This window comes from Zootoca vivipara, chromosome 12 (assembly GCF_965207765.1).
Source record: "Zootoca vivipara chromosome 12, rZooViv2.hap1.1, whole genome shotgun sequence".
NCBI lineage: Eukaryota > Metazoa > Chordata > Lepidosauria > Squamata > Lacertidae > Zootoca > Zootoca vivipara.
Window position 1 is genome coordinate 8,611,241 of NC_142595.1, and position 26,941 is coordinate 8,638,181.

General features: G+C 43.3%; 2 protein-coding genes across 4 annotated transcripts in view; one reads left to right on the top strand and one right to left on the bottom strand.

The window, feature by feature from the left end:
- HGSNAT (heparan-alpha-glucosaminide N-acetyltransferase) overlaps positions 1-9,925 on the top strand; it is a 24,575-nt gene extending 14,650 nt beyond the window's left edge. The window contains exons 10-18 of the mRNA XM_035136272.3: positions 464-624; positions 1,361-1,476; positions 2,443-2,564; positions 3,025-3,151; positions 4,643-4,729; positions 5,613-5,690; positions 6,740-6,810; positions 6,895-7,007; positions 8,220-9,925. Coding sequence (XP_034992163.1) covers positions 464-624; positions 1,361-1,476; positions 2,443-2,564; positions 3,025-3,151; positions 4,643-4,729; positions 5,613-5,690; positions 6,740-6,810; positions 6,895-7,007; positions 8,220-8,401 — 1,057 coding nt within the window. The 3' untranslated portion in view covers positions 8,402-9,925. The remainder of the gene's footprint in view (positions 1-463; positions 625-1,360; positions 1,477-2,442; positions 2,565-3,024; positions 3,152-4,642; positions 4,730-5,612; positions 5,691-6,739; positions 6,811-6,894; positions 7,008-8,219) is intronic.
- The window catches only part of INTS10 (integrator complex subunit 10), a 24,029-nt gene continuing 6,556 nt past the window's right edge, over positions 9,469-26,941 (bottom strand). The window contains exons 8-18 of one of the 3 annotated variants that reach the window (XM_060282255.2): positions 26,762-26,931; positions 24,259-24,392; positions 22,585-22,738; positions 21,685-21,767; positions 20,860-21,012; positions 20,150-20,258; positions 19,008-19,087; positions 17,290-17,452; positions 16,634-16,727; positions 11,608-11,685; positions 9,469-9,867 (exon numbers count right to left, since the gene is read on the bottom strand). In XM_060282255.2, coding sequence (XP_060138238.1) covers positions 9,711-9,867; positions 11,608-11,685; positions 16,634-16,727; positions 17,290-17,452; positions 19,008-19,087; positions 20,150-20,258; positions 20,860-21,012; positions 21,685-21,767; positions 22,585-22,738; positions 24,259-24,392; positions 26,762-26,931 — 1,375 coding nt within the window. In that variant the 3' untranslated portion in view covers positions 9,469-9,710. Of the gene's footprint in view, positions 9,868-11,607; positions 11,686-11,916; positions 12,188-16,633; positions 16,728-17,289; positions 17,453-19,007; positions 19,088-20,149; positions 20,259-20,859; positions 21,013-21,684; positions 21,768-22,584; positions 22,739-24,258; positions 24,393-26,761; positions 26,932-26,941 lie in introns of those variants that run through there. The other 2 variants (XM_060282256.2, XM_088656185.1) reach the window with 2 other exon arrangements.

Sequence of the window (26,941 nt, forward strand, 5' to 3'; positions counted from 1 at the left end):
ATTCAAAGTCCTGTTTTAAAGACTGCCCACATCTTGAATATATTTTTAGTGCTTCTGCCTTCCCCAGTCATACCCCTACCCCACAAATTAAGACACTGAACTTTCCAGTGTCCTCTAGGACAGTTTTCCCCAACTATAGGTCCTCAGATGTTCCTGGACTACAACTCCCAACACCACCCCCATTCAGCATGGCCTATGCTCAGGGGTGATGGGTGTTGTAGTCCAACAATATCTAGAGATGGCTGGTCTATGATGTATGAAGGGCTCTTGGGGAAAATATGAGGAAAAGAAGCCCAGGCCCATGTCAGCTGAGGAATGAGGGTGGATGTCTGTAGTTACCGCCACCTTCACCACATCTGTTAGTGAAGGGCTCCCCGAATCCCCTGCTCTTTGGACAACATATGCTTCTTAGATCTGCCTTGAGCAGGCATGATTCCCCCCTCCCTTCCTCTTGCCTCTCCAGGTTTGTGTTCATCATGGGCACCTCCATTTCACTGTCGCTGAGTTCCATGTTGAGAAGGGGACGTTCCAAATGGCAGCTGCTGGGGAAAGTCCTGTGGAGAAGCATCCTCTTGTTTTTAATAGGGGTCATAGTTGTGAACCCAAATTACTGCCTTGGGCCATGTGAGTGTTGGGAGATTTGTTTCTTTTCATGCTGACTACAAAATGCGCCACTTCACTTTTACACAGCTTCCCCTTGTGTTGCTGGCTCTGTGGCAAATCCCATTAGAGTTGTGACGCTGCCTCCCCACCCCCATATATTAGATGGGATAAAATAGTCCCAGAAGAAATGAAGCCTTCTCAAGACCCCACAGTTCAAAGGATAATTTTCTAATCTGACTTCCTGAAAGGCAGCACTCAAGACCAGGGGCCCTCAGACCTAAAGAATTGCAGAAACAAGAGAGTGAGGCCCTTTGTCTGAGCTTTTTATTTAGTGAATAGAATTTCAGACTTTATAATAGTAGAATACAGTACTGAAAAACTTGTCTTATCATATAGCAGTCCTTACAACTGCATAATGTTATAGGCTAAATGGCAGAGAAGCCCCTTAGGAGGAATGCATTTTCCAGTGTGTCGTGTGGCTGAGAGCAACCCAGACTGTGCAGCTTAGTACCATAAGGCTGTACAGAACTGGGTTGTCCAGAGATTTTCATAGGATTAGACTCAGTCACAGTTACTTCTGCAGTAAATATTCTGAGCACAATTAAGGCACCAATTAAAATAAGCAGCTGAAACATCTTAATATGAAACCACCATCTGCAACAGCATGTATTGTCTTTGCATCAGATCCAGATTTGCATCAGTTAGCTCTCTAATAATGCAGGACTGACTTTTACATTGCTTTTTATGCCTTCTGCAGTGTCCTGGGGCAACCTCCGAATTCCAGGTGTGCTTCAGAGACTAGGCTGCACATACCTTGTGGTTGCTGCGCTTGAGCTCCTCTTTGCCACTCCTGTGCCTGAGAACAGTGCTCTGGTAAGTGAGTGGCCTAACAGCTGGATCTGAACATAGGGAGTGAACAGAAGGCTGCTTTGGTCACCATTTGCCTGCTGCAGCACAATCGTAGTCTAACTGAGGAAAGCTGAAATGGCTTCAGAAGTAGAACCCTTGCTGTGCATACATTCTTCTTAATGAGTGCTGTTAAAAAGTTACATGAAGCATTGGACAATAAATAGAAGATAAGGTTCGTAGGAGCATAAAATAAGAAACAGCAAGATTATACTAAAACCTAAATACAGTACCCAATGAAATAGAATGCTACCTATGTAAAACAACAGCCATAAGAGGATGTGGCACGTAGAAGGAAATGGTCTTTCAGCAATAGCAGAAATACGCTGCACCTTCATTCACTGCTCAGACACAATTTGTGGTCCTATAAAGGTGGAAGGGCATTTAGTTTTGTAACTTGTTCTTTTTGCAACCTGTGCAGTGTCCCCTTTTTATTGTTGTATTTCTCTCCCACCCATAAATTAAAGCAAATAAACATAAAAGCAGCTATATTCTAATCCAGGCATCCCCAAACTTCGGCCCTCCAGATGTTTTGGCCTGCAACTCCCATGATCCCTAGCTAACAGGACCAGTGGTCGGGGAAGATGGGAAATGTAGTCCAAACCATCTGGAGGGCCAAAGTTTGGGGGTGCCTGTTCTAATCAGTACTGCCAACCAAGAAAAACAAAGCCTTTTGCTGACATTATGAGATGGTAATCTACCTGTTAAAAGCTTAGATCCAATACCTAAAATAGAATAAAGAAAAATATCATATAATGAAATTAGAACCTGTAGAAATTGGGGGGGGCACTTAACAAAAGGCATAGGAAAAAACAAGCCAGGATGCTTTTAGATAGCTGAGCAGTTGTGATTAGTGGCGCTGCTTGTTCTTGAAGGCATGTCATCTATTGGGTTACTCAGTCATAATTTACTTTTTCTTCTATGTTTCAACAGGAAGCTCCATACTCTGCTCTCCAAGATATTCTTCCATATTGGCCCCAGTGGCTTTTCATGATGGCGCTTGAAGCAGTTTGGCTGTGCCTCACCTTCCTGTTAAACGTCCCTGGGTGTCCAACGTCAGTCAAAGCTTAGATCTTCTTTCACTTTGTTAGCTTTTCTTAGGGTCGTATTTTCCAGATACCTAGAGAACTGGTTTCATTAGGACTCCAGGTGTCTGACATGTGGAAATCCAGATGACACCTCCCCCCCCCCCCGGACTTGGAGGCAGAACTTGCTATGACATTTTCATCTGCGAGTCTGTTTGAAATTAATAGAAACCATCAGAATGTCATGCCATTCTTGGGTACTCCATGCAACGTGAGAATAGCAGCCAAGGTGGGTGGTGGGCTGTTTTCCAGGTGTGGGGTCCCAGCAAATGTCTTGCCACTCTTGATAACCTGACAACTCAGGATGCTGATTTCCAGCCACACTAGATTTCCCCAGAGTGCTGAACAAATGGAGATAATTGTCTCTTTCCCAATAACTCATCTCAGGCCACTTCTGACCATGTGGCTCACTTCCTGTTTTTCCTTCTAGAGGTTATCTTGGCCCCGGAGGCATTGGCGATTTTGGAATGTACCCCAACTGTACTGGAGGAGCAGCTGCTTATATTGATCAATTGCTTCTAGGAGAAAAACACATCTACCAGCATCCATCTTCTAACGTAAGTGGTTGAAGCTTCTCGTGCAACCATCGTCCATCTCCAAAATGAATAGATTGTCAGTGGCCTGCTTGATTTTTTTTAATCATCTGGTTATTCTAAAGTACAAAGTTACATGGAAAAATGCAGTGTGTGTTTTTTCAGTTCTTCAGAGCTGAACACTAGGCCACGTCCCTTGCCAACAGCTCTTTAATGCAGCTACCAGCGTTTTGACGCTGTTTTACTTAGAAGAGGTGCTGGATTTATGCAGTATTATTTATAGTGGCAGAAGACACGACATGAAAACGCACATCTGACATCAGCTGAGGAGATAAGCTTCACTCTCAGCCCCATTCAGATTTGGAATCTTGTTCTATAAATGGTTGCTCAAACAAAATCAGCACCCTGTACATTAATTGTAGCAGCTCCAGGATTAGTCAAATTTCACTCATGCCAAAAAGTTAGGCAAGGACCAGGAGCAAATCTCACTAAGATAGTTTATGCGGCCAAATTCTTTACTGCAGTGATGCTTGATAGCCAAGGAAATACTGTTCAGTGGGTTGTTGCTATTGCTCCAGCAATATTGCAACCATATCAGCAACTCCAGTGAACCTGCTTTGGATTTCTTCAGTTGCTATTCCCTCTCTGAATTTCTGTGAATGAGATCAGTAAGGGGTGGGGGTGGATTCTTGGTGCAGAGAGTAAGTGCACAGGCCCCAGAGTTTCCCCTAATCTCACACAGGGATTTGGGGACAGAAGTAACATGCAAGCAGGCAACATTTCTGAACATTAAACAGTGATTCCAGTGCTAAACTCAAACTGGAATTGAGGAGAATAAATACCAGAATAGTATGTGGAAAAGTTAAGACAAAAAAGGAGACTCTAGCTTAAGCAGACTTGGAAGACTAGAATAACATGCACATTTCCACATACACACAAATAGCTGATAAATTACATTCTGATTAATTTTAAGGAAAATCAAGACACAAAATATGGGGACATAGGAGGACTAACATAGCTAAGAGCAGTTATGAACTCTCAACATACGCAGACAAGAAGAGAAAAACAGAACTGAAGCAAATCAGTTTTCAGCAGGAAATATGCTTAAGTTACAGATTTCAGCAGGAAATGTGCTTAGATCAGGATATTTGGCATGCCTGCCTGAAAAAGTCTAAATTAAGAAATAAGGAACCTAATGCAGGGAGTCTTTATCCTGTGTTTGGAAACCATATTTGCTTAGCTTGTTCGGAACAAGCAAGGCAAGGAACTGGATGAGTAGGGCATGTCATTTTAGGGGGTCAAACTTAATTTTTGCAAATTTCTTAAAAATAATTCAAATTTCTCTGATCTGATCTATCACTGCTTAGTTCAGATGGTGGGGAAGGACTCCAGTAGACCCCAGGTACACTTTGAAGCAGGGATACCACCACCTTGTTTCGAGAGTTGGGACCATATTATAAAACACCTCACAGAAAGTCTGCCAGCCTTTCATAGTGTGCACTTCTTCATTTATAGGTTCTTTACCTGACTACAGTAGCCTTTGACCCCGAAGGAATTTTGGGAACAATCAATTCTGTTGTCATGGCATTTTTCGGACTTCAGGTAGGATACCTTATTGTTACATTTAGGCAGAAAAGCTGTATGGCATTATTACTGTAAATCCCAGGTGTTGTAGTGAGGAAGTTCCTTCTCTAGAGAGCGTAACAGCCCAAACCTATAAACTTTTAGGGCATATGAATGGCTATCGCAGAACATCTCTCCATAATATAATCTTGGCATTGCAGATATGATGCAGTGTTCAGTACCACGGACAACTGTCCCAGGATAGAAACAGAAAGAATCCATCTCAAAGAGGACGAAGAAACAAGAAGGGGGGTTGGAGATTTTGCATAGATATTTTGAAGCAGCATTATTATGTAAGATGCTGGGAGAACGTTTGCATCAATATCTTGGAAAATCTGCAGAATTACTGAGTTCTACTTTAGATTTGGGCGCAGGTGGTGCTGTGGGTTAAACCACAGAGCCTAGGGCTTGCCGATCAGAAGGTCGGCGGTTTGAATACCCACAACGGGGTGAGCTCCCATTTTTCGGTCCCAACTCCTGCCAACCTAGCAGTTCGAAACCATGTCAGTGCAAGTAGATAAAATAGGTATCGCTCCGGCAGGAAGGTAAACGGCGTTTCCGTGCACTGCTCTGCTTTGCCAGAAGCAGCTTTGTCATGCTGGCCACATGACCTGGAAGCTGTACGCCAGCTCCCTCGGCCAATAACACAAGATGAGTGCCTCAACCTCAGAGTCGGTCACGACTGGACCTAATGGTCAGGGGTCCTTTTACCTTACTTTAGATTTTGGCTGTGGTGCTCTTGTCACCATTCCCCCCCCCATTTCAGTTAATTAGTCCCTTTCCCTATCAAACCCATTCTAGGCAAGGCCATTGTTCATGTTTTCAACTTCTCCTTTCTTTTCTTTTCTTTTTTACTTTTAAGGCAGGAAAAATTCTCATGTTCTACAAAGACCAGCACAGACAAATAATGCTCCGTTTCTGTGTGTGGAGTATAGTCCTGGTAAGTCTCAAATGCTATATTAATACAATTCAAGTCACAAATACTGAATTAATTGAATTCAAAATGTTTCCTTCCCAATCCTTTAAGGCTTTTTTTCTTCTTAAGACTTTAGTTCAGAATAATCCTCTGTTGAGATCTTTTTCTGTGAATACCTGTTTCAAAACCCATCAAAACCCATTTTTTATGGTGTATAATAAAAACTCAACACCTACAATTCAGTACAGAGTTAACGCCTAAAGGCACCTAAATTTGTGTTGGACATATCAGTAGTTGGTTAAAGAGCAGGAATATATGGATGTTTCCCCCAGTGGAGGGGAGTAGGAAAAGGGGCCCCACGAGGATCTGTTTTGGGACTGGTGCTCTTTAATATGCTCACAAATGACCTGGAGTTAGAGGTAAGCAATTAGGGTGACCAATTTACTCAGGATAGGTAAAACAATAATAAATTGTGAAGAATTCCAAACGAATCTCTCTAAACTGAATGTGTGACAAAATGACAAATATGGTTCAATGTAGTAAGTGTAGAATGATGCACAATTCACATATACATTGATGGAGTCTTAGCTGGTGGGTCCAGCTGACTAAATGGATAGCTGTGTAAAAATACTGACCCAGCATGTCATAGCTATGAAAAAAAGAAATATATGCTAGGGGTCATCAGGAAAGGGATTGAAAAATACAGCGGTCAATATCTGAATTCCTTTGTACAGATTTATGGTGCAACTACACCTGGAATACTGCACTTTTGTTCATTTGTTTTCTGTCACTTTGGAAGTTTATTAAAATGAAGGGTAGCAATTTCAATACAGAATAGTTCTGAGTTTGTGAGTTCTGATGATATGCTTTCTTTCATCTTTCTCTGTTAAGATTGCTTTGGAAGATGCTCCCTGTGTGTTTTGAGAGGTCTTTGCTATGTCTTGAGAGCAGGGGTGGGGGGCGGGGAGACCAAAGCATTTAACTCAGTTGCATGGCTTTGCCCTTGACATGATGGAACATTTCACGGTAATTCCACAAAATTCCTTTCTCACTGCAAATCACCTGTTTTTCAGGGCGCTATTTCTGTTGTATTGACCAAAGGCACAAAAGACCAAGGCTTTGTTCCTGTCAACAAGAATTTATGGTGAGTAGAATAAAAAGTCGCTTCAATACTGTACGGTAGCATTTCCTAGACATTTCCTGAACGGCTCTTTTGAAATTCCTGCAGGTCCATTTCATATGTGACAACGCTGAGCTGTTTTGCCTTTGTGCTTCTGCTGTTAGTGTACTATCTTGTAGATGTGAAGAAAGTGTGGTCAGGAGCTCCCTTTTTCTATCCAGGTAAGTGTGCTTTAAAGGAAATTGTTCTTATTTGAACTAAGTAAATACAGAAATAGAAGGGGAAAGCATGAATACCCTGTTGGGTTTCTTTTTAAAACCATGAGGATTCAAATTTATTCCATCTAAAATCCTTCCTTAGTTTCTAAACAATTCTGAATTAATTTTGGACGTCTGTAAAATCAGATTGGACAGTTGCCGCCCAATCCCGCCCCCCGCCTTCAATATGTAGTGGTCACTCACCACTGCCTCTAGCAGGGAGTAGGCCTAGCAGTTGCTAAGCAACTGACTCATCTCCCTCAAACCAGCAAAGCATCCCTATTCAGACATGTGGTGGAAGCAGAAGTTCTTGCGGCAAGGCCAACAAGCACAGAGTAAGTCCCTGGGATGAAGACCAATCTAAATGATACACGTTAGTAGGAAAGTCTGCTTAAGCCTTTCTGTTCCAATCATTCATTCACTCAAAATCACCTTCCCTAGTCAGCTTCTCTAAGCAAAGGGGGGGGGGGACAGAGCCATATTCATCCTCCTGTAGGATGAGAAAGCAGATGAAGTATGTGCGATTCTGAGCAGAGACCTGCTACTCTTCTACTCCCCGTCAAAGTTTCCGATACTGCTTTTAAGTTTGCTTGGTTTTTTAAAAAAGGGTGGGAGATGTTTCATACAACTGTCTGGTTTGACCCTGAATAAATTGACAAACCCAGAAAAATTAGGGAAAGGATAAAAATGTGGGTCTCATGAAACCCAAATGCCAGTCCTGTTGGGAGTCTCCTCCTCCCGCTTCGCGAGATAAAAATGTCAGGATATTGGGGAGGGACAGGCAGGTGTTTGAATGCCAAATGGAAAGCATTTCATCCAATTGGGCCATGAGACTCAGTGGTGGCAGTGTAGTAAAGATAAATGAGGTAAAACACAGAGCACAGATTGCAGGTTCAGGCAGCAGCCCAGAGTTCTTCTATGCTGCACACTGATAAAACATTTTCCAGCCTTGTTTGTCACTAAAACATGGTGTCAAGAGCAGAAGACTACACAGACATGCCCCTAAAGCGTGTTCTTTTGCTCAACTCCACTCCTGAGTTTGGCAGCAACAGCCTACATCACTTTTATCTCAGGTCCAAAATGTCAGCAATTGTGCTCTGTAGCTTACGGAGTCCTGTCATGCAGTATGGCTGTAACATGCAATTTTTCTGATGGGATTCTTGGTCTCTTTCAAAGGTATGAACTCCATTCTCGTCTACGTTGGGCATGAAATATTTGAAAACTACTTTCCTTTTAAGTGGAAGATGCAGGATACACAATCCCATAGTGAACACTTGGCTCAGAACCTAACTGCTACATCTTTATGGGTCATCATAGCATATATACTCTACAGGAAGAGAATATTCTGGAAAATCTAACTGAGGAAGCCAAAGGAACTGACACTGGATTAATTACTCCCACCATATTGATGTTAGTTTTTTTAAAGAAAGGGATCGTGTGTTTTGTTTACATTCCAGGTCATCTCGAAGAGACTCACATATTTAAAACTTGCCATTTAGCTAAATCAAGGATTCTATGTATTTAGTGTACCATTCCATTTCTAACTCAACACACTGAACAGCTTTCAAAACCTGAGCAATTTGAACGGACTTTCACAAGCTGATAGTCACTCTAACATGTGTGGTTCACATGAAGATACAGAAGAAAATAAAAATTATTTTTTTGAAAAAGAGACAGGAAATCAGCTCTGAGTGCTCATTGGAAGGACAGATCCTGAAGCTGAGGCTCCAATACTTTGGCCACCTCATGAGAAGAGAAGACTCCCAGGAAAAGACCCTGATGTTGGGAAAGATTGAGGGCACAAGGAGAAGGGGACGACAGAGGACGAGATGGCTGGGCTGTGTTCTCGAAGCTACCAACATGTGTTTGACCAAACTGCGGGAGGCAGTGGAAGACAGGAGTGCCTGGCGTGCTCTGGTCCATGGGGTCACAAAAAGTCGGACACGACTAAACAACAACACCATGCCAAACAACTGTGCCTGAGGCTGGCAGAAGTCAACCAGGAACCTTTTCATCTGCATGCTGTTTGTGGGAGATTACTCAAAATGACAAGAGTGGAATGAAAGAGAGTCATTAATAAGCTCTTTAAGCTCCAGCATGGCTCCACCCCAAGATAGACCTGACTAGGCCAAACCAATGAGCAAAGAGCTCTACCTTGTCTCACCCGTGCCTTCCTTCATCCTGATCACCTCAGACAGAAATTAACTGTAATTCCACCCAGAGTTATAGATTCTTTGCTGCATGACACCTTGAGCTAATCACCATTCATTCTTCCCTCTTCTAAGATGCACAAATGGGTATTATAGGATCATAGAACTGTAGAGTTGGAAGGGACCCCAAGGGTCATCAAGTCCAACCCCTGCACCGCCAGTACTGGGTTTAAGGCTGAAGCCCAGCACCTTTTATCAAAAACTTAACTTTCAAATGCATTAAAAAAACCTTTTTATTTACAGTACACAGCTCAAAAGTTTTACTGAATGGTGCTTGAAGTTTTGGTTGTATGAACCACCCATTGAGACTTTAGTTAACCGTGCTCAACTAGCACTCCTTCAGCAAGCTGAGCTATGCATTTCAGGGGAATTCTAGTCCGACATCAAGGCAATCCCATGGCTCTCTACTCTGCTTGCCTATTCTTAGCAAGATGTTCCAGTAGAAAGTTCGTGCTACTCAGGTCAGTGTCTGAAGGAGCAAGATCTTCTCATTGATGCAGAATCTGTGCAACACGGTCATCAGGTTTTCCCCGCAGCGCGACACTTGGCGCTCCATTGCCAGGCGGAAATCCTCCTTTACGCCTTTGGTTATTCCCCTGGTAACTGTGTGATGCCTGCAATTATAATACACAAAATAATTAAAATGGCGTGGAGCTACCATTTCCATTTAAATATTTTTGCATTCTGTGTGTGTTTGTGTGGAACCTAGCTTCCCAGCTTAGCCTTTCTAAGAACATTCATTAAAAAAAAAAAGTCCTGTTCTCCAGGAATGCCATACTTTTATCACAAAATTATACAACAGGTCTCCGCCTGATTTTTAAAGCTCTGGGCAACACCCTAGCAAGTGAGATTCAAGGATTTTTCATGTATAAAAGAACAACTGCTACAAATGGTATTTTCATGTTGGTGTGTCAAATAGTGAAAGAACCAACACAAGCTGCTTTTTTAGTGTTAAGTTGTTCGCCCAAGGCAAGGTAAAAACAGATTTAAGAAATGAGCATCATGTGACCGCAGAAAGTTGGAGATGTTAGCAACTAATCTGATCCCTGCCTGAAGACTAACTCTCTCTGAGAAATTCACTGGGTCTTGAAGCCCAATGAGGCCAGAAAAATCTATAGTCCCATTATTATTAGTCATAACACCAAGCTTCTTTAACAAATACTACTGCAGCTCCGAGAGCTGCAAAACTGCCCCATCAGGATATAAGGATAATAGAATTTGTTCCCCCTGCTGCTGCAACTGACCCACTAATTTTCAAGCAATTTGGGAGGGAAGGGGAAGATGTGCCTTCCACAGCTCTTAAAACAAACGAAAAGGGTTCATTCCATGGATTGGGGATCAGGATGTCAATAAAAGAAAGAACTGTTAGAGCCTACTAACACTGCTACAGCATGCCTTGTGCTAAGTAGGACATTGCAGAGCTGCAATGCCTGGTTGCAGAGACTTCCAAAATAAGAATGGAACACAGGCAGAAGTGGCAGGCAGCAGGCAGGACTTGTATACCACCTAAACCTACGTGTTATTGTGACAATCTTTACCCAAAATCCAATACACACTACCACACAACAAGTGGAAATAAATGTGTGCACCCCCTGAAAAAGATGGCTTCATTAAGTAAATGCATCTAACTTGATTGAAAATAACTTAAAACCCCTTCACACCTTGCAGCATAATCCTGACCATTTCTACTCAGAAGTCCTACTGAATTCAATGAGACTTGTCCCCCCCCAAAAAAAAACCCTAGTATTTTAAACGGTATTATACCCTGCCTTTTCAATGCCTCAATCTTGCCCAAGCAACATTTTGAGAGGTGGGGACTAACTGCCTATTCCTGTGCAAATTGCAGACAGTACTGAAGAATTATTAGCAGAAATGTGCATAGGGTGGAATTTTTAACTGCTGATGGCCAAACAAATCCAGATCTTAGAGGCAAATAAAACGGGAGCAAGCAAATACAGGTGACAGGTGAGGGTTAAAGGCAAGAGAACCCAGCAGCATAATTAACATATTTAATGGGGGGGGGGGCGCGCTTCTTTACCTAAATTGGAGTATTTGAATAAAATAACAGACTGGACTGTCCACAAAAATCTATCTGGGGGCACCATTATTGTTTGATTGTAGAGAGACCCATTTAAAAAATAGAGCAACATACAAGTGCCGGTAACTTATGGGAAAACAACAAAAATGTTAACAATTGTAAAAAGATGGCTTTCCAAGTGATGTAAAGCACAAATGGAGAACAAAAGCATGGATAAAAACTACTGAGTTAACAAAGGGCTGATAACCATGGGCAGTAAAACATATTGACAAAAAAGACAGCACACTATGAGCAGGGAAGTTCCCCTGCTTGGTACCTGTCAGCAGTCTGCATGCTGGGCTGTAGTACAGGCATGAATTCCTGCTGCAGTAACCCCAGCGGAGGGCTAGAAGTCCTTTAAAAAACAGCAAACAGCAGCATTCAAATACTCACACCAACTTCCCCTGTGCTACAAAAATCAACGCTCCAGAGAACTAGACACAGAAAAGAGGAAAGGGGCTGCAGACCAACAGCCCAAACCCTAGTACTGAATTAGGAAAGGAAAATGAACTAAATCCAGTAGGCTTGGGGCTCCCAAATGCAGTACTGAAGAGAACACTGCAAGTTTTTTTTTTAAAACCCAACAGCATAATATGAACTACATAATATGTTGTATTTACAAAGAATTGCGAACTGTGACAAAATTGTTCCTGCATTATGTTCCTCAGCAGATGTAGCAACATTTTAGCCTGGAGTCCCAGCAAATACTTATTCATGTTAAAGTGAATAATGAATTCCTGCTATCCTCTTCTTCTTGGCATTGCCTCCCAGGGAGGACAGATAAGCAGCAGTGAGGGGTGGGTGGGTGTTTAATCCTTTCATTTGGCAGTCTTTTCTCCACACACAGGTCTGCAACTCTGGGGAGGCGAGACGTGGTAGGGTTGTTGTTTTTTTGGAGAAAATGGACTGGAAAAATAAATGGTTAAAGATTTTCTGGCTAGGGGAGAAGTATCCTTACTCACAACTGCATTGGAGCATTTACTTTGGCCACAAAGCAGCAATTGGTTTTGTTCTGCTATAAAGCCCCAGGGATCTCTTTTTGCAAATGTGTATTTAAATACACGAAGAGTCGGACACGACTAAACGACTAAACAACAACTCTGTAACAGGATGTAACTGTAACTGTAACAGGATGTCACTTAAGTTTTGCTGTTCATTTTGGTTTTCACAACTGTTAAGGTACAGACAAGAGCTGCTCCCATATTTGGCTGGCTTCAGCCTTATTGAATCCTTTTCCAGCTTTAGTGTTAATGTTACAAAGCAAAAAGCTACAGTTACCTCAAGGACATGCAAATCAAGCAGATAAAGATTCAGAGGGGGGTAAATTCGGCCCAAATGGCTGTGTTTGATGCATTTTAATTAAGAAAATATATTTCCCACAAACATTTAGACTAACCAAAGGGGAATTATCCAAAAGTCTCCAGAGATGGAACAACTAAGCTTTATGTAAAGGCAGAAGGAACCGGGGGGGGGGGCAGAGTGTCTCCCTGCCAGGGGATGAGCATGCAATACTGGCAAGCCTCTTAAAACATCAGCAGCAAACATGAATCAGAACCACAAGTTAGCCCACTTTCTTCATCTTTCAGTATAAAATTGGATTAAGTTGGTGAGATGTGTTTTGATAGACATTTCAGAATCTTTTCCATTCCGCTTCACTTCAGATGTGCTGCCAACCCCCAATAATTCCTTGCAGAAATCATGCAAGATAAAAGAACAAAATCAGCTATATTTCAACATAAATTTGACCTAAGGGGAATGCAGTTGCTATAGCCCTGCAGACAATCAGGAAATTAGAGACCACATGACACAAGGAAAAACTTGTTTCAACTGAAGGGACAGCTGGCAGAATTTTATGCCCCTTCTGGAGGGGGGAACGCTGGTTCTCAGAATATAGCAGCAGGGCCACTTCCTCAAATCCAAATGCCTGGCACACAAGCTTCAACTAAAGATCAGACCCAGCCAGAGATGCAGCTGAAAAGTGCAGAGGCAGAAGGAACTCGGTGGAGTCAGAAACTGTCCTATTCTAGGGCAACTACACATGTGATCACGATCTACCCCAGAACATGGAACAAGGGTGGGTTGGCCTGCTAACCAGAAGGGAATCCATAGTAAGCCCAATTTTCTATTATCAGTCAACAAGGGATTTGAAAGGCCATGCTGGAACCTCAGATCAGGATCTTGGCTACACAGAACCTGCTAGAGCTATCCAATAACGGCACACAAAAAAGCAGAAGTTGAAGCCCAGGTTGCTGTCTCCTTGTTAGCTTCAAGAAGGGAACTGGTGCTCAAGGTGGGTGGTGTAGCTGCGCTAGGGATGGAGCAGGCTGCATTATTCACTGGCAGAGAGAGACTTCGATCTGTACCCATTCAGTTATCTCTCTGGCAATTTTAACCCCCAGGATCTGGGTTTGAGACTGTCAGAATGTCATGTGTACATCTGGAAGGCCTGGCATGACGTTTCCGTGACAAACATTTCTTCTTGGGATAGAAGAGTTGGGGAGAAGTTTGGCAAAATTGACTCCTGACCCCAGTGAAAAAGATACATAGTGCTAGTCTTCTGTGCCTTGCTCCTGAGGACATCCTCTTCTAGCATGAGATAAACTGTGACAGGTCCTCTGCAGTAGGGTCATGGGGGAAAGGTGTGTGCTATCTATTACTGGCAGTCAGGGCACGATTATCTAGTGGACTGGAAGAAAGGTGAGGCTGCTCATAGCTCCTGCCCTGTCACCTCGACTGCGGCAGGGAAGTGGAATGCGAGGAAGGGTTGCAGCAGTTGGGACTGAAAACACCTCTCCCTTCTGTGCACTAGGCACTTAATCTTGGCAAGAGAGGCTGCAACACCCCTCGTTACCACCCAATTAATCCACCGCCTGGTTAATCCGCCAGGCAGCTTCCAGAAGGAATAACCTCTAAGGCAGGCATAGGCAAACTCCGGCCCTCCAGATGTTTGGGACTACAATTCCCATCATCCCTGACCACCGGCCCTGTTAGCTAGGGGTGATTGGAATTATAGTCCCAAACATCTGAAGGGCCGGAGTTTGCCTATGCCTGCTCTAAGGCTTCAAGGGTGGTGGGATTAGATGTTGAGGACCTCCTTTGGAGCAGACAGGTCTCCAACAGTTGACTAATCCTAATTGTGAGCAGATTCATACTCCTCTACCAGAATAACTCCTCCCCGGCCACTATGAGGGTCTCCCTCCCCCCCAGGGGGCCTTCCCAAGCATCATGTGGCTCTCAACTTGCTTTTTTCCTTGCTGGGGGAAGACGCAATTTTGGCATGAACCACGGGCTGGACTTGCTGGTGAATGCTCCCTTCCCTTTCTCATCCATTCGGGTGGGGAGATGGAAGAAAGCGGGCATAGCTTGGCAGGAAGAGAGAACAGGCTCATGCAACAGGAGAGAGCGGGTGTGTGTGTGTTCATTTCAAGCATTGCTGCCAGATGTAGTTTGGGAGCAGCAAAAGGGTTCCTGCTCTCAAGTGGAAGGTGGAGGGTGTCTCCTCTTGCAAGTCTGCTAGCCGTGCTTTTCAAAACTAGAGGAATTAACCCTGATTCACTTATGGATAACCTAAATGCTATATAGTCCCGGGCATTTCATTTCACTGCATATGGGGGGGGGGGGGAGAGAGAGAGAGAACAGGTGTGGAAACAATATTCTTTATCTGCTGCCCTCATCAGCAAGTGGCTGTCACTATCTAATGGAAAGTAAAGATTGGTCCTGCCCATCTTTTGGGTAGCAGTGTGTTGTATCCCCTTTCCCCAAAAGCACGTTCAGATCGGCTGGGTTGTGACCTCTTGCTCCAATGGGCACCCTGGTGCCCCCCCCCACATCCTAAGAAGCTTCAGCATCAATTTTGACATCAGAAAGTGAAGTTCATGGCATTGTATCTACCATACAAACTCATAATTCAGCATCCTGAGAATCTAAGCCACTTAAAAAAATTAGTGAGCTTCTGCCAGATCCTCTTATCTCCATTCTTTCTTCCCTCCTCTGTCCCATCTTGATCATTTATCCAAATCTCTCAGCTATATGAATGGCTATGAGGACTGACGCCTTGTGAGATTGTTGCCACTAGCCAAGGCATGCTATCAAGCTGTCACCATTTTTTGGAGATTTCCTTGGTTCTCCCTAGTCAGAGACTAGTGGACTCATTGCCACCCCAAGCTCCCCTCACCCTCATTCCCATGGGATGCTCCCCTGTCCATCCTAGAGAACATTTTCCATGCTGCCCTTTGACTGCCACGTGCAGAGCCATTTCAGGGCTGCCATGGATTCCTGAATATTTCTACTCAAATGAATGGTCACTTCCTCAAATTCACCCAGGCACGTGTCTGGTACTGACAAACATCAGCTGATGTACATTCAGGTATACAATATATATATATATATCGAGAGAAGCCACAATTGTGGCTGAAAGGAATATGAACAGGAGGCAAGGGAAAGAGACTGGACACAGGAATATGTTTATCAGAGCTGCCAGGGAACATGCCACTGGATTCGGTACCCCAGATATCACAGGACTCACATAACCCACACCTGCCCAAACTTGGAATACACTCTGAAACAGTCACCATACCCTTATAGAACTAAAGAGGCAAAATAACTTTCCCTCATAGGAAAAATTAAGAAGGGAATAAAAGCCATTCATTCAACAGCCTGCAACAATACAGCTGAGCTTATGTTTTTTTGAGGTGTGAGCTGCTTTGTGCAATCTATGGAAAGGGAGCGTAGCAGTTACCAGTTATCAACCCACTGGTGGATTTCACCATGACAGAACTGTCATTTGAGATTCCTGGACTAACCAGCTGCTGACTTTGCACATTGTTTAAAATATTTGCTACCTGCTCTTCATTGTTACAAACGATTGCGGAAGACTATACGCTTTTGCCACGAAAGGCCTTGCGATTCTGCCCCCTGTATTAAATGGAGCAGTCTGCTTGGCAATAATCTATGTGGCCATGACATACCTTATCCCTAGCATTGTGCCACAGTTGGGAACACTTTCCCCCTCTAGGCCCTGCAGAGACTTAGCACTTACTGGCCAGGCCTCACACGGTCCCACTGCACTGAAGAGACCAGCTCACCCACATTTGAATCCAATGCCAAAAATAAGTTTTAAATTCCCATTTCACCGTGATATTGTATGCATTTAGTTGCCTGCTTACCTGGAATTTTAAATGTACAACAGACACAAACCTATCAACTCAAGTTGGATGCTTTCCAGTACGTACACTGCTTTAACTAGCCACATCACATAAATTATATTCTCATCAACTCTAAATTGGAAAAAATAGTCTTCTTACTTTATCAACATTCCCTGATTTGGCAACAATTCCAAGTGAATTTTTCCTCCTTCTTGTGTTCTTAAATAGGCAAATTCTTCCAGCATATCAATATCTGGAGCAATTGTTCAGGTCCAAAAAGGAAAGATTTGAACATAGAAAAAAAATATTATGATGTGTTTTGCAAGTGATCTTCAAAATCTTGTTCCTTGTTATTGATGTCCTAGTAAATCACTTTATGTTTCCCCTTCACTAACTGTATGCAAATGGGTGGATTTAATTTATCTTTTGCTCTAATAAACTAGTACAGTGTTGGCTGGGGCACACTGACCAGTCCTGCAATAGGAAGGGAATTTCTTACACTTAAAAGTATCCAGCAGTTAACACATGCCATAGTTCCCATGAACAGGTTGTCCCACAAACTGAAGTGTCTGGGCCGCTGGGCCATTCCTAAATGCCTATCACCATGTTCCTGAGTCTTTCTCTCTCCTCCTGCTCCATTGCCCCTTTCATTTCCCAGCTATTATAGAACTTAAATTCCACTCAATCAAACCTCTACCCCACATTTTCTAAGATCAGACCCCTCTTCTCTTTGGAAATTCTGAAAATGTGGGCCTCCTAGAAGATGCTTCCTTAACGGTTAAGCTGGTCCCAGGGCATTTTTGGAAAAAGGATACTTGTAACATAGTTGAAAAAATTTTCATACTGGAAGTTTCCTTGTAGGCAGATTTTGTTAATTGCTTTCAAGAACAGGTTTTCTCCCCTTGGCCACTCATGCTGCAGCAACACAATCACATGACCCAATGCCATATCATCTCTGTTGTCTGTGAAAGCTCTCAGCTGCAAGGGAAAAATGCAGAGAAACTTAAAGAGGAGTTGCTTCACATTTTTGCATGTGAATCTCATTTCCTGAGATTCTGCCAGGCTACGGATTACGACATTCATATCTATCCACAAAGGACTGGTCGAAGCAGCAGGTCAATGTGGACGGCTGCCAGAACAGAACCTACAAGTTCAAGGAACTGTTCAGAATCTCCAAAAATACTTGTTTGGCGTTTGGAATGAGGCTGAATCAGTCCCAAGCAGACTTTAGAGACTTGTGACACAACACCACCACTTAGCATTTAAAGTAATTCGTGTCATCTCAATAATTCATAGAACTGCAGAGTTGGAAGGGACCCCAAAGTTCATCTAGTCCAACCCCCTGCAATACGGGAATCTCAACTAGATCACACATGACAGACCTTTCCTTAAAAGGAGAGAGTCCACCACCTTCTGAGGGAGCCTATTCTACTGTCAAACAGCTCCTACTGTCAGAAATTACTTCCTGATGTTTAGTCAGAATCTCCTTTCTTGTAAAGTGAAACTGTTGGTTTGATTCCTACTCTTCGGAACAGGAGAAAACAAGCTTGCTCCACCCACAATGTGACAGCCTTTTAGATATTTTAAGATGGTTATCATATCTCCTCTCAGTCTGCTGTTTTGCAGCCTCAACATACCCAATTCCCTCAACTGTTCCTCATAAGGCTTGGTTTCCAGACCCTTGATCATCTTGGTCACCCTCCTCCGCACGTATTCCAGCAATTGTGGTGCCCAGAAGTGGACACAACTGCAGCAACACTGTAAGGTGGACCACTATTATTACCATGATATTTCAGATGGGGTACTGTGGCTTGCCTTGGACACCTGGTTGGGTTCATGGAGGATACAAGCTTTGAACTGGGGACTCCCTTAAGTCACAGCAGAGCCTCTTAGTCACCATGCTAGTTCAAAAAGGTAAAGGGACCCCTGACCATTAGGTCCAGTCGTGACCGACTCTGGGGTTGCGCGCTCATCTCACATTATTGGCCGAGGGAGCCGGCGTATAGCTTCCAGGTCATGTGGCCAGCATGACAAAGCCGCTTCTGGTGAACCAGAGCAGCACATGGAAACGCCGTTTGCCTTCCCACTGTAGCGGTTCCTATTTATCTACTTGCATTTTGACATGCTTTCGAACTGCTAGGTTGGCAGGAGCTGGGACCGAGCAACGGGAGCTCACCCCGTCGCAGGGATTCGAACCGCTGACCTTCTGATCAGCAAGCCCTAGGCTCAGTGGTTTAACCCACAGCGCCACCTGGGTCCCTGGTTCATATAAAGCAGTAAAAAAAGTTCCTGTTTTTGAGAGAGGATTAATATAATAATTGGGAATGTTAATTTGGAGCAAACAGAGTCAGAAAGTTAATTTCCAAATCTTGTAAATTCTTTTGGTGGATTTTTACTCACTGATAGTAAAAATCCTCCCTTCTTATTCTATGATTCTGCTTAACAAATCATAGAAATGACCAAGTCTATCCACTCCAGAAACCAAGTGGTAACAAGGCATGTTTTCCTCACTACAAACGGAATAACAACTTACCTTAAAACAAGCTAACAGTAACCGTAGGCAATAGGGCATAATTGCTTTACTGGTACACGGCCAGAGCTTCAACTCCGTAGCTAAAGACAAATGACAGATTGATAATTATTACAAAGTCTGTAACTTTGCTAAGAACCAAGTCACAACAGTTAGCCATTAAAAATAATTCCCAATTTGCTAATGCCACCTGTCACGGATTGCTTCTGAGTTCCACAGCCATTCTGTCTTTAAGACTTTTATTTGTGCCTGATATATACAGTGCAATACAGTTTCGAGGAAACATGTCTGCTCAGTCCGAGGAAGATTCCCCCAATGCCCCTTGCCTGCTCCTCCCCCAGCATAACAACCGGGGGAGTCCGGACCTCCTCCCTTTACGTTTGCGTGCTCTGGAATGTCTCAATTCAGGCGCGAACTTGAAAGGGTGGGCCATCTCCCCGCTGGACACTTCTCCCTCCCCCTCCCCCTGGGTGTCTGTCTCAGATTGCAGTAGTGGCTCTCGGATGCTGTCTGAGCCCTGCCACCTCTCCAGTCCGATAGTCAAGGAATGTTCACTGCTAGAACATTCCCTGACACCACTTCTTCTTCCCAACTCAATACCATCTGTAACAAGAATGATCCAAATCATCATAATTTAACCCAGTGACTTGTATATTTTGAATTTGAATTTATTACGGTCCCAGACCAGACTCACATACCGTACTAAACAATGCAGAAACACAATAAAATTAAATTTAAATTAACAATCAATATAATGATAAACAATACAATTATGGCAGCACTTAAAATATGGTTTAAGTCTTAATCTCTACAATATTATCTATAATTTGCTTCTAAGTCTTTACAGTAGCACAGCTTATTCCCTAAGTTTTATAGCAACAAAATTTGGCCATGTTTAACGTGATCTTTGGATCCTTGTCCTCTATCAGATACACTTGTATGTTTGTTTGTTTGTTTGTTTGTTTGTTTGTTTGTTTATTGGAGGGGGGGAAGGGGTACATCAGGGAAAAGAAGTACTTTTGCTTTTTTGAAAAGGTATGTTTTTAGCAAACAGACTTTTTCTGAACAGATTTAGGGGCTAGATCACTAGGATTTTTAATTCAGAGTTTTCCTGTCTGCTATTCAGAGATAAAGTAATCCAGTACCTTTCCTGAATTTGGACTTCCCTGTAGGCTGCTCTTCCGGAAGCTTAACCCCTTCTTGTATGGGAAGCACCATGTAGCACATCAGGTCAAGTACCTTTTCACAGGCCAACTGCAAAAAGAAAAAGAAGATCAATGATTTTAGAAGCGAACCCACACAAGCCAGCAGTTAAAGCAACAATAATTAGACAGTTAAGATTGTCACTATATTTTTAAGGGGTCGATTCAGGCTGCTTGTAGAAGCAAATGTTCCTTCTTGATTTATGCAAACAGAATTGGTGTGAGAAGCATAGCCCATCTCGAGCTGGAGGCTCCCCAGTTTTGCTTGCAACATCCAAACAATGATATAGATGACATGGGGGTAGCACCATCCCTTTTCTGAGCCAATGGGAGGAATGACTCAGCAAGTCATGCACTTGGCATCCTTATCTCAGAACATCCAGACATGGTTGATCTGCTCCAGACATGAGACCAAGCACTGGGCCATGTGACCCATTGTTCACATTACACCACCACCACCATCCACGGGCAAACATGACCTATTTCCTTCTTCGTAACAGATGACATCTACAAGAGTTTTGGTTGGCATTCACAGCCCAGTTGAGAGCCTTTCTGAGACCTGCACTCTGTCCCATAAATTCCACTCTTTGCAGCAGGTCAACAGCAAGAAAGGGAAGAGACTAGCTAGATTAAGGAGGAGCACAGAGGCTTACACGGTATTCTCCAAGGGCAAAGTGACAGGTTGCAAGCTGGATTAGGGATCGCTGGTTCTCTAGGGATCCTTGCCCCAGGATCTGCTGCGGAGAGTGAGATCCCTGCAGAGCTGATAAGTGATGCAAGCTGGCAATTGCTTTTTTATATTGACCCTTTCCAAAGACAGAAACACAAAAGACAGATCAGTCTAAATTGACCATTTTCAGAAATCAGGGGTCTCTAGGAAACAAAAGACTATGCTTTCTATAAAGCTAAGTTTAAAAAACACCATGCTTAATATTAAGAATGGAGACAAGACTACTACTACAACTACTAGTACTACTACTTACATGTGTGCACTCAGTAATTGTTACAGCAGCTTCTTAAGAAGGGTGAGCATTATTACACCCATTTTGCAGAAGAAGAGCTGAAGGCTGAGAGAGCACAGCTTGCCTAAGAGCGCCTGGTGAATTCATGAAAGAGGTGAGATTCTCGATTCATGGCTCTTTGCTGCTAGTTACACCAGCTTTATATTTACTGTATTTCTACAACACCATCTGAGGGTTCAGAACACTTAAAGTACATTGCTTCAGAGCAGCCCAACCTTTGATGGTTACTGCTGGGAACAGGGCTGAGTACTGATGACACCCAAGTAGGAACCCTGAAGTCCAAACCTTTCATGCTTGAGCAGAAGTACACACAGTTTAGCTTCAGGTGCCCCCATTGACAATTGGTTTGAGAGGCAATATGCAGCCATTTGTTTGTTCAGGCTGAGTTCCTGCAGAAAAGAACTCTTGGCTAAGCATTACATTAAAACGGAAGGAATCTGCATGTGCAGCTTTTACCTGATAGATGATCATATCTGTGAGGAAGATCCGCAGCCAAAGCCAAGTATCGGTCTTCCATGACACACACATTCTTGTGAATTCTGCAAAATAAAATGGATTACAGGCAAATATATCAGGGCAATTGCTTGCTTTAGCTCTCTCTCTGTAAGCCTTCAGGTAAAGACAGCACAGAAATACACGGGCATGAACTTGGTAGTGAACACTCTTCAGACCTTGTCCTCAGGCCTAGACCCAAACTGTGCTGCTAGACAACCTGGTTCTTCTAGAATAGAGATGGGGGAACCTCTTTCAGCCCAAGAACTATATTCCCTTCTGGAAAGCCTTCAGGAGGGTGGAGGGTGGTTCAGATGTCAGAGGTGGGGGCCCAGGTCAGAGGCAAAAAAAGGGTCAGGCAACGAGCGAGTCGAATAAACTTTCAGCCCAGTCAAAAACACTCAAGGAGGGTGCAAAAAAGGGTTGGGGAGAGGAGCAGCTTGGGAGGGTGAGTGGTCTGGGGAGAGTTTCAAAGGTCAAACAGAAAGGCCCAGGGGGCTGCATCTGGTTCCTGGACCTGCTGTAGGAAGTCAAAATGATAGATGTGTATATTCAGGGAGAACCGTATTAATAAAGGTTGGGAGCCCCTGCTCTAAAAAGGGGTCAACCACTCCCCATGTAAACAGTTCATTTGGGATCACAAGGCTGGCAAATGATAGCCAATTTACTTCTACCCTTCAAGGCTTTCCGTGAGTCGCATTAGAGCGAAGACTCAAAAGACACTTGTCAGTTCCCTGCCAAAAGGCACAAGACCTGGATGGAACATGATCATTTAATGTAACTGCAAGGTTCCGGAAGCATTTTTATTTATTTCCCATGTATACCAAAGCAGCATAAAGCTTGTCAGCACACCATCATACGTACCTTTATCCAAAGATTCAAGAGAATGGAGAAGTTCCCAGCTCTCCCTAGCCAACCTAAAGCTTTCTTGTACTTCAATGGCGTTTGGAAGGTCTGCTGCATTTACTGTAATGTGCCTGCTTCTCCCCTTCCCAGAAGGATCCTCGTCATCAGAGCTCTGCTCAAAAGTCAATGCAAAATAAACTGTTTGGACAAGGCTTGTAAGGTGACTTGATGTTATACCATAATAGTACTATAAAAGAAGTAATTACAGAGATAAATGAGAAGCAATGTAAGTACAGTAAGAACTTAAATGACTCAAAGATGATGAGTTAAGTGTGTGTAAAGGAAGTGTGTATAAAGGTAAAGGTAAAGGGACCCCTGACCGTTAGGTCCAGTTGCGGACGACTCTGGGGTTGTGGCGCTCATCTTGCTTTACTGGCCGAGGGAGCCGGCATACAGCTTCTGGGTCATGTTGCCAGCATGACTAAGCCGCTTCTGGTGAACCAGAGCAGCGCACGGAAATGCCGTTTACCTTCCTGCCGGAGTGGTACCGTACCTATTTATCTACTTGCACTGTGTGCTTTCGAAATGCTAGGTTAGCAGGAGCAGGGACCGAGCAACGGGAGCTCACCCCATCGCGGGGATTCGAACCTCTGACCTTCTGATTGGCAAGCCCAAGGCTCAGTGGTTTATACCACAGTGCCACCCGCGTCCCTTTAAGTGTGTGTACTTAGTTTGTTTGCTTGTAAATATGCCTAAATGCTTAAATGAAACATTTAAAAAATAAAAATAAACTGAGCAATAGGTTAACATAAATGTTGTATTTGAGTTAACTGTGTAAAAAACTGGCAGTCCATAGCATATGTTCGCAGAACATTAGTTACTACCAGATTCCTGGTAGCAACTAAGTACTGCCTCCAGGTAGGCAAACTTTTGAAAAAGTTGGCAATGCTTTTTTAAAGCCAAAATGACTTTGCAGGCAGCATAGCAAAAATACTTGTTTTCTGCCACTTCTAAAGTAACCCAATACACTTGTCTTATTTAAGTATTCCAGAATCAAAAAGTGTTTGCTCCAAGAAAACTGTCAAAAGCACTTAAATATTCACTCAAACCAACAATAACCTGCCTTAGCTTCTGTCCCATGTAAGCTCTGCAGTATCACATATTGTGCCCATTTACTGCTTAACTTCCCTGCAGCCCACACTTCATTTGTCTTTGAGCCCCAATCTTCGTTCTCTGCAGGTTGAGACAATGCTTAAGTATCATGTCAAACTATATGCTTCAAATTCTAAACCCTTTGACTCTGACAAACAACTTCTTACAAATATCACCTTAAGCACTGTGTGAAAGTCATATGATATACAGTTGACTACAACTGAAGGAAATACACTCAAGAGTTCTCAGCTGGTTTCAACACAGCACAAACAAAGCAAAATCAAATTCTATTCACATTACAACTCTGAGGACTACTACCAAATGAAGTTAATGATGCTAGACTTATTGCAAACTCAAAAGGTCAATTCAGGTGTTCATTGATAACACAATGCTTCCAATTTAGGCTTCAAAACGAAAGATGTTTCTTCTTACTAAACCAAAATACATTCAAATTTCAGAAAGAATAATTGTGAACAAACCCACATCCTAAAACCCTATGCCAAATTACATTCCATATATACCAAGAATAGAACATGTTACCATGGTTTTCTCTCTCCCTTCGGCAAGCTTCCTCTTTTTGTGCACATGTTTGCTCCGTTCAATGTCAGTATCGCCATAAACATTGGAAACATCCTCTAGCAAAACCAGTGGAACTTGGTTTGGGGCATTTGGTCCTATGTTTAAAATGAAACACACCACTTAAGCACAGTTGCAACTGAGAGAATGCCACTGGAATCTGCTTCTAGCTACTGGAAGATTCACTTCCAGCAGTATGGTGAAAGCATCAAATTGTACTATAAGCAATTTATTAAGCATATACTTCACAATACCAAGCAAAAGTAAAATAATAATTTTATGGAGAAATCAACACCCAGGTTTTAGATGCCAAATCCTCCTAAAAGGAATTAGGTATTTTGACACGAGGTCATACCTACAATTTATTTCTGAGCCCGTGAATCCTTGGCCAGCAATTTAAGGGCTAAATCTCTCTATCATCCATAAAACTAAGATAACAAGGGAGGTTCATCAATATATAAAGCCCACAAATATGCCAATCATGGTACACTGAGCAAATCACAAACTCCTGGGGCTACTTAGGACGATCTAAGTAGGCTGGGTGTTCATCAGTATGATGACTCAGCTCTACCTCTTTCAAATCAGAACTAGTGACTGTGGTGAAGGTCCTGTGTGAGTGCCTGGAGGCGGTTGGAGGATGGATGGTGGCTAACAGATTGAGGTTGAATCCTGACAAGACAGAAGTACTTTTTGTGGGGGACAGAAGGCGGGCAGGTGTGGAGGACTCCCTGGTCCTGAATGGGGTAACTGTGCCCCTGAAGGACCAGGTGCGCAGCCTGGGAGTCATTTTGGACTCACAGCTGTCCATGGAGGCACAGGTCAATTCTGTGTCCAGGGCAGTGTCTACCAGCCCCATCTGGTATGCAGGCTGAGACCCTACCTGCCTGCAGACTGTCTCACCAGAGTGGTGCATGCTCTAGTTATCTCCCGCTTGGACTACTGCAATGCACTCTACGTGGCGCTACCTTTGAAGGTGACCCGGAAATTACAACTAATCCAGAATGCAGCAGCTAGACTGGTGACTGGGAGCGGCCGCTGAGACCACATAACACCGGTCTTGAAAGACCTACATTGGCTCCCAGTATGTTTCCGAGCACAATTCAAAGTGTTGGTGCTGACCTTTAAAGCCCTAAATGGCCTCGGTCCAGTATACCTGAAGGAGTGTCTCCACCCCCATCGTTCTGCCCGGACACTGAGGTCCAGCGCCAAGGGCCTTCTGGCAGTTCCCTTGTTGAGAGAAGCAAAGTTGCAGGGAACCAGACAGAGGGCCTTCTCGGTAGTGGCGCCCACCCTGTGGAACGCCCTCCCATCAGGTGTCAAAGAGAAAAACAACTACCAGATTTTTAGAAGACATCTGAAGGCAGCCCTGTTTAGGGAGGCTTTTAATGTTTAATAGATTCTTGTAGCTTGTTTTTCTGTTGTAAGCCGCCCAGAGTGGGCGGGGTTTGTATGTATGTACCCTGTTTCTCATATTTTAAGACATACCCATAAAATAAGCCATAGCAGGATTTTTAAGCATTCAAGGAATACAAGCCATACCCCGAAAATAAGACATAGTGATAGGCGTAGCAGCAATGCTGGCCATGGCAGGAGGAGGAGGAGGAAAAAAATAAGACATCCCTTGAAAATAAGCCATAGTGGTTTTTTTTGAGGAAAAAATAAATATAAGACATGTCTTATAATATGAGAAACACGGTATGTATGTATGTATGTATGTATAAATAAATAAATAAATAAATAAATACATATTATTATTATTATTATTAAGGGCCCTCTTAACTAAAGCAATGAGGAATGAGCTGTGCAATTTCATCAGGACTCCCCTCCCTCCAATCTGTTGCGGTCCTTATGAAAATCCCTCCTAGGTAATGCTATCGGTCCCCAAAACAATTTCTTTTGACACATAGCACAGATGGATTCTAATGATAAGTTTAGTGTCACATTGAGTTTTGCCTTCAGACCAATTTTGTGTGTACTCACATCACATGCACACAGGGCTATTGAGTCTGTTCTACGTTTTTCCTGATGTTTCCCCTCAAGTCTGTGCTGGTCCACCACCCAAAACAGCAACGCTCCATTGCTAGGGGAACACGCTACTCTTCCCCACAGCCAGTGCATTCATTGTTACAGTATTGTGGGCACTGTGTGGGATGCACATCTGCAGGGGCTATTGTCAAGATGCTTGTTCATCATTTCTGACTTTTTCACTGAGGAGCCCCTGATATATCTGTAAAGAATCCCAGGATTATTGGTTTAAACGAAATAAAAACCTACAACCAAATAGGTTCATCTATGGGCTGGGCTAACCTATGCGCTTCCAGATGTTTTGGACTACAAATCCCATTATCCCTGACCATTGGCCATGCCAGTTGGGGGTCCAAATGGGAACCAAAGAGTCCAACATTATCTGGAGGGCTGCAGGTGAACCTACCCTTGCTCTTAACGAAGTACTTGGCCATGAACTAACCTTGGAAGAGAGAAGGTTGGATGCTGCTGACATACAAGAATGCGTTCTTGAAGAAGACCAGCATTGTGGAATAGACCACTTGGGTCTTGTATTTTGCATGAGCTTCGTTATCATAGTTACTGATGTATCTGCAGACATCTTTCATTTTGAGCAATGTGTCGCCAAAGCTTCTGAAGACAC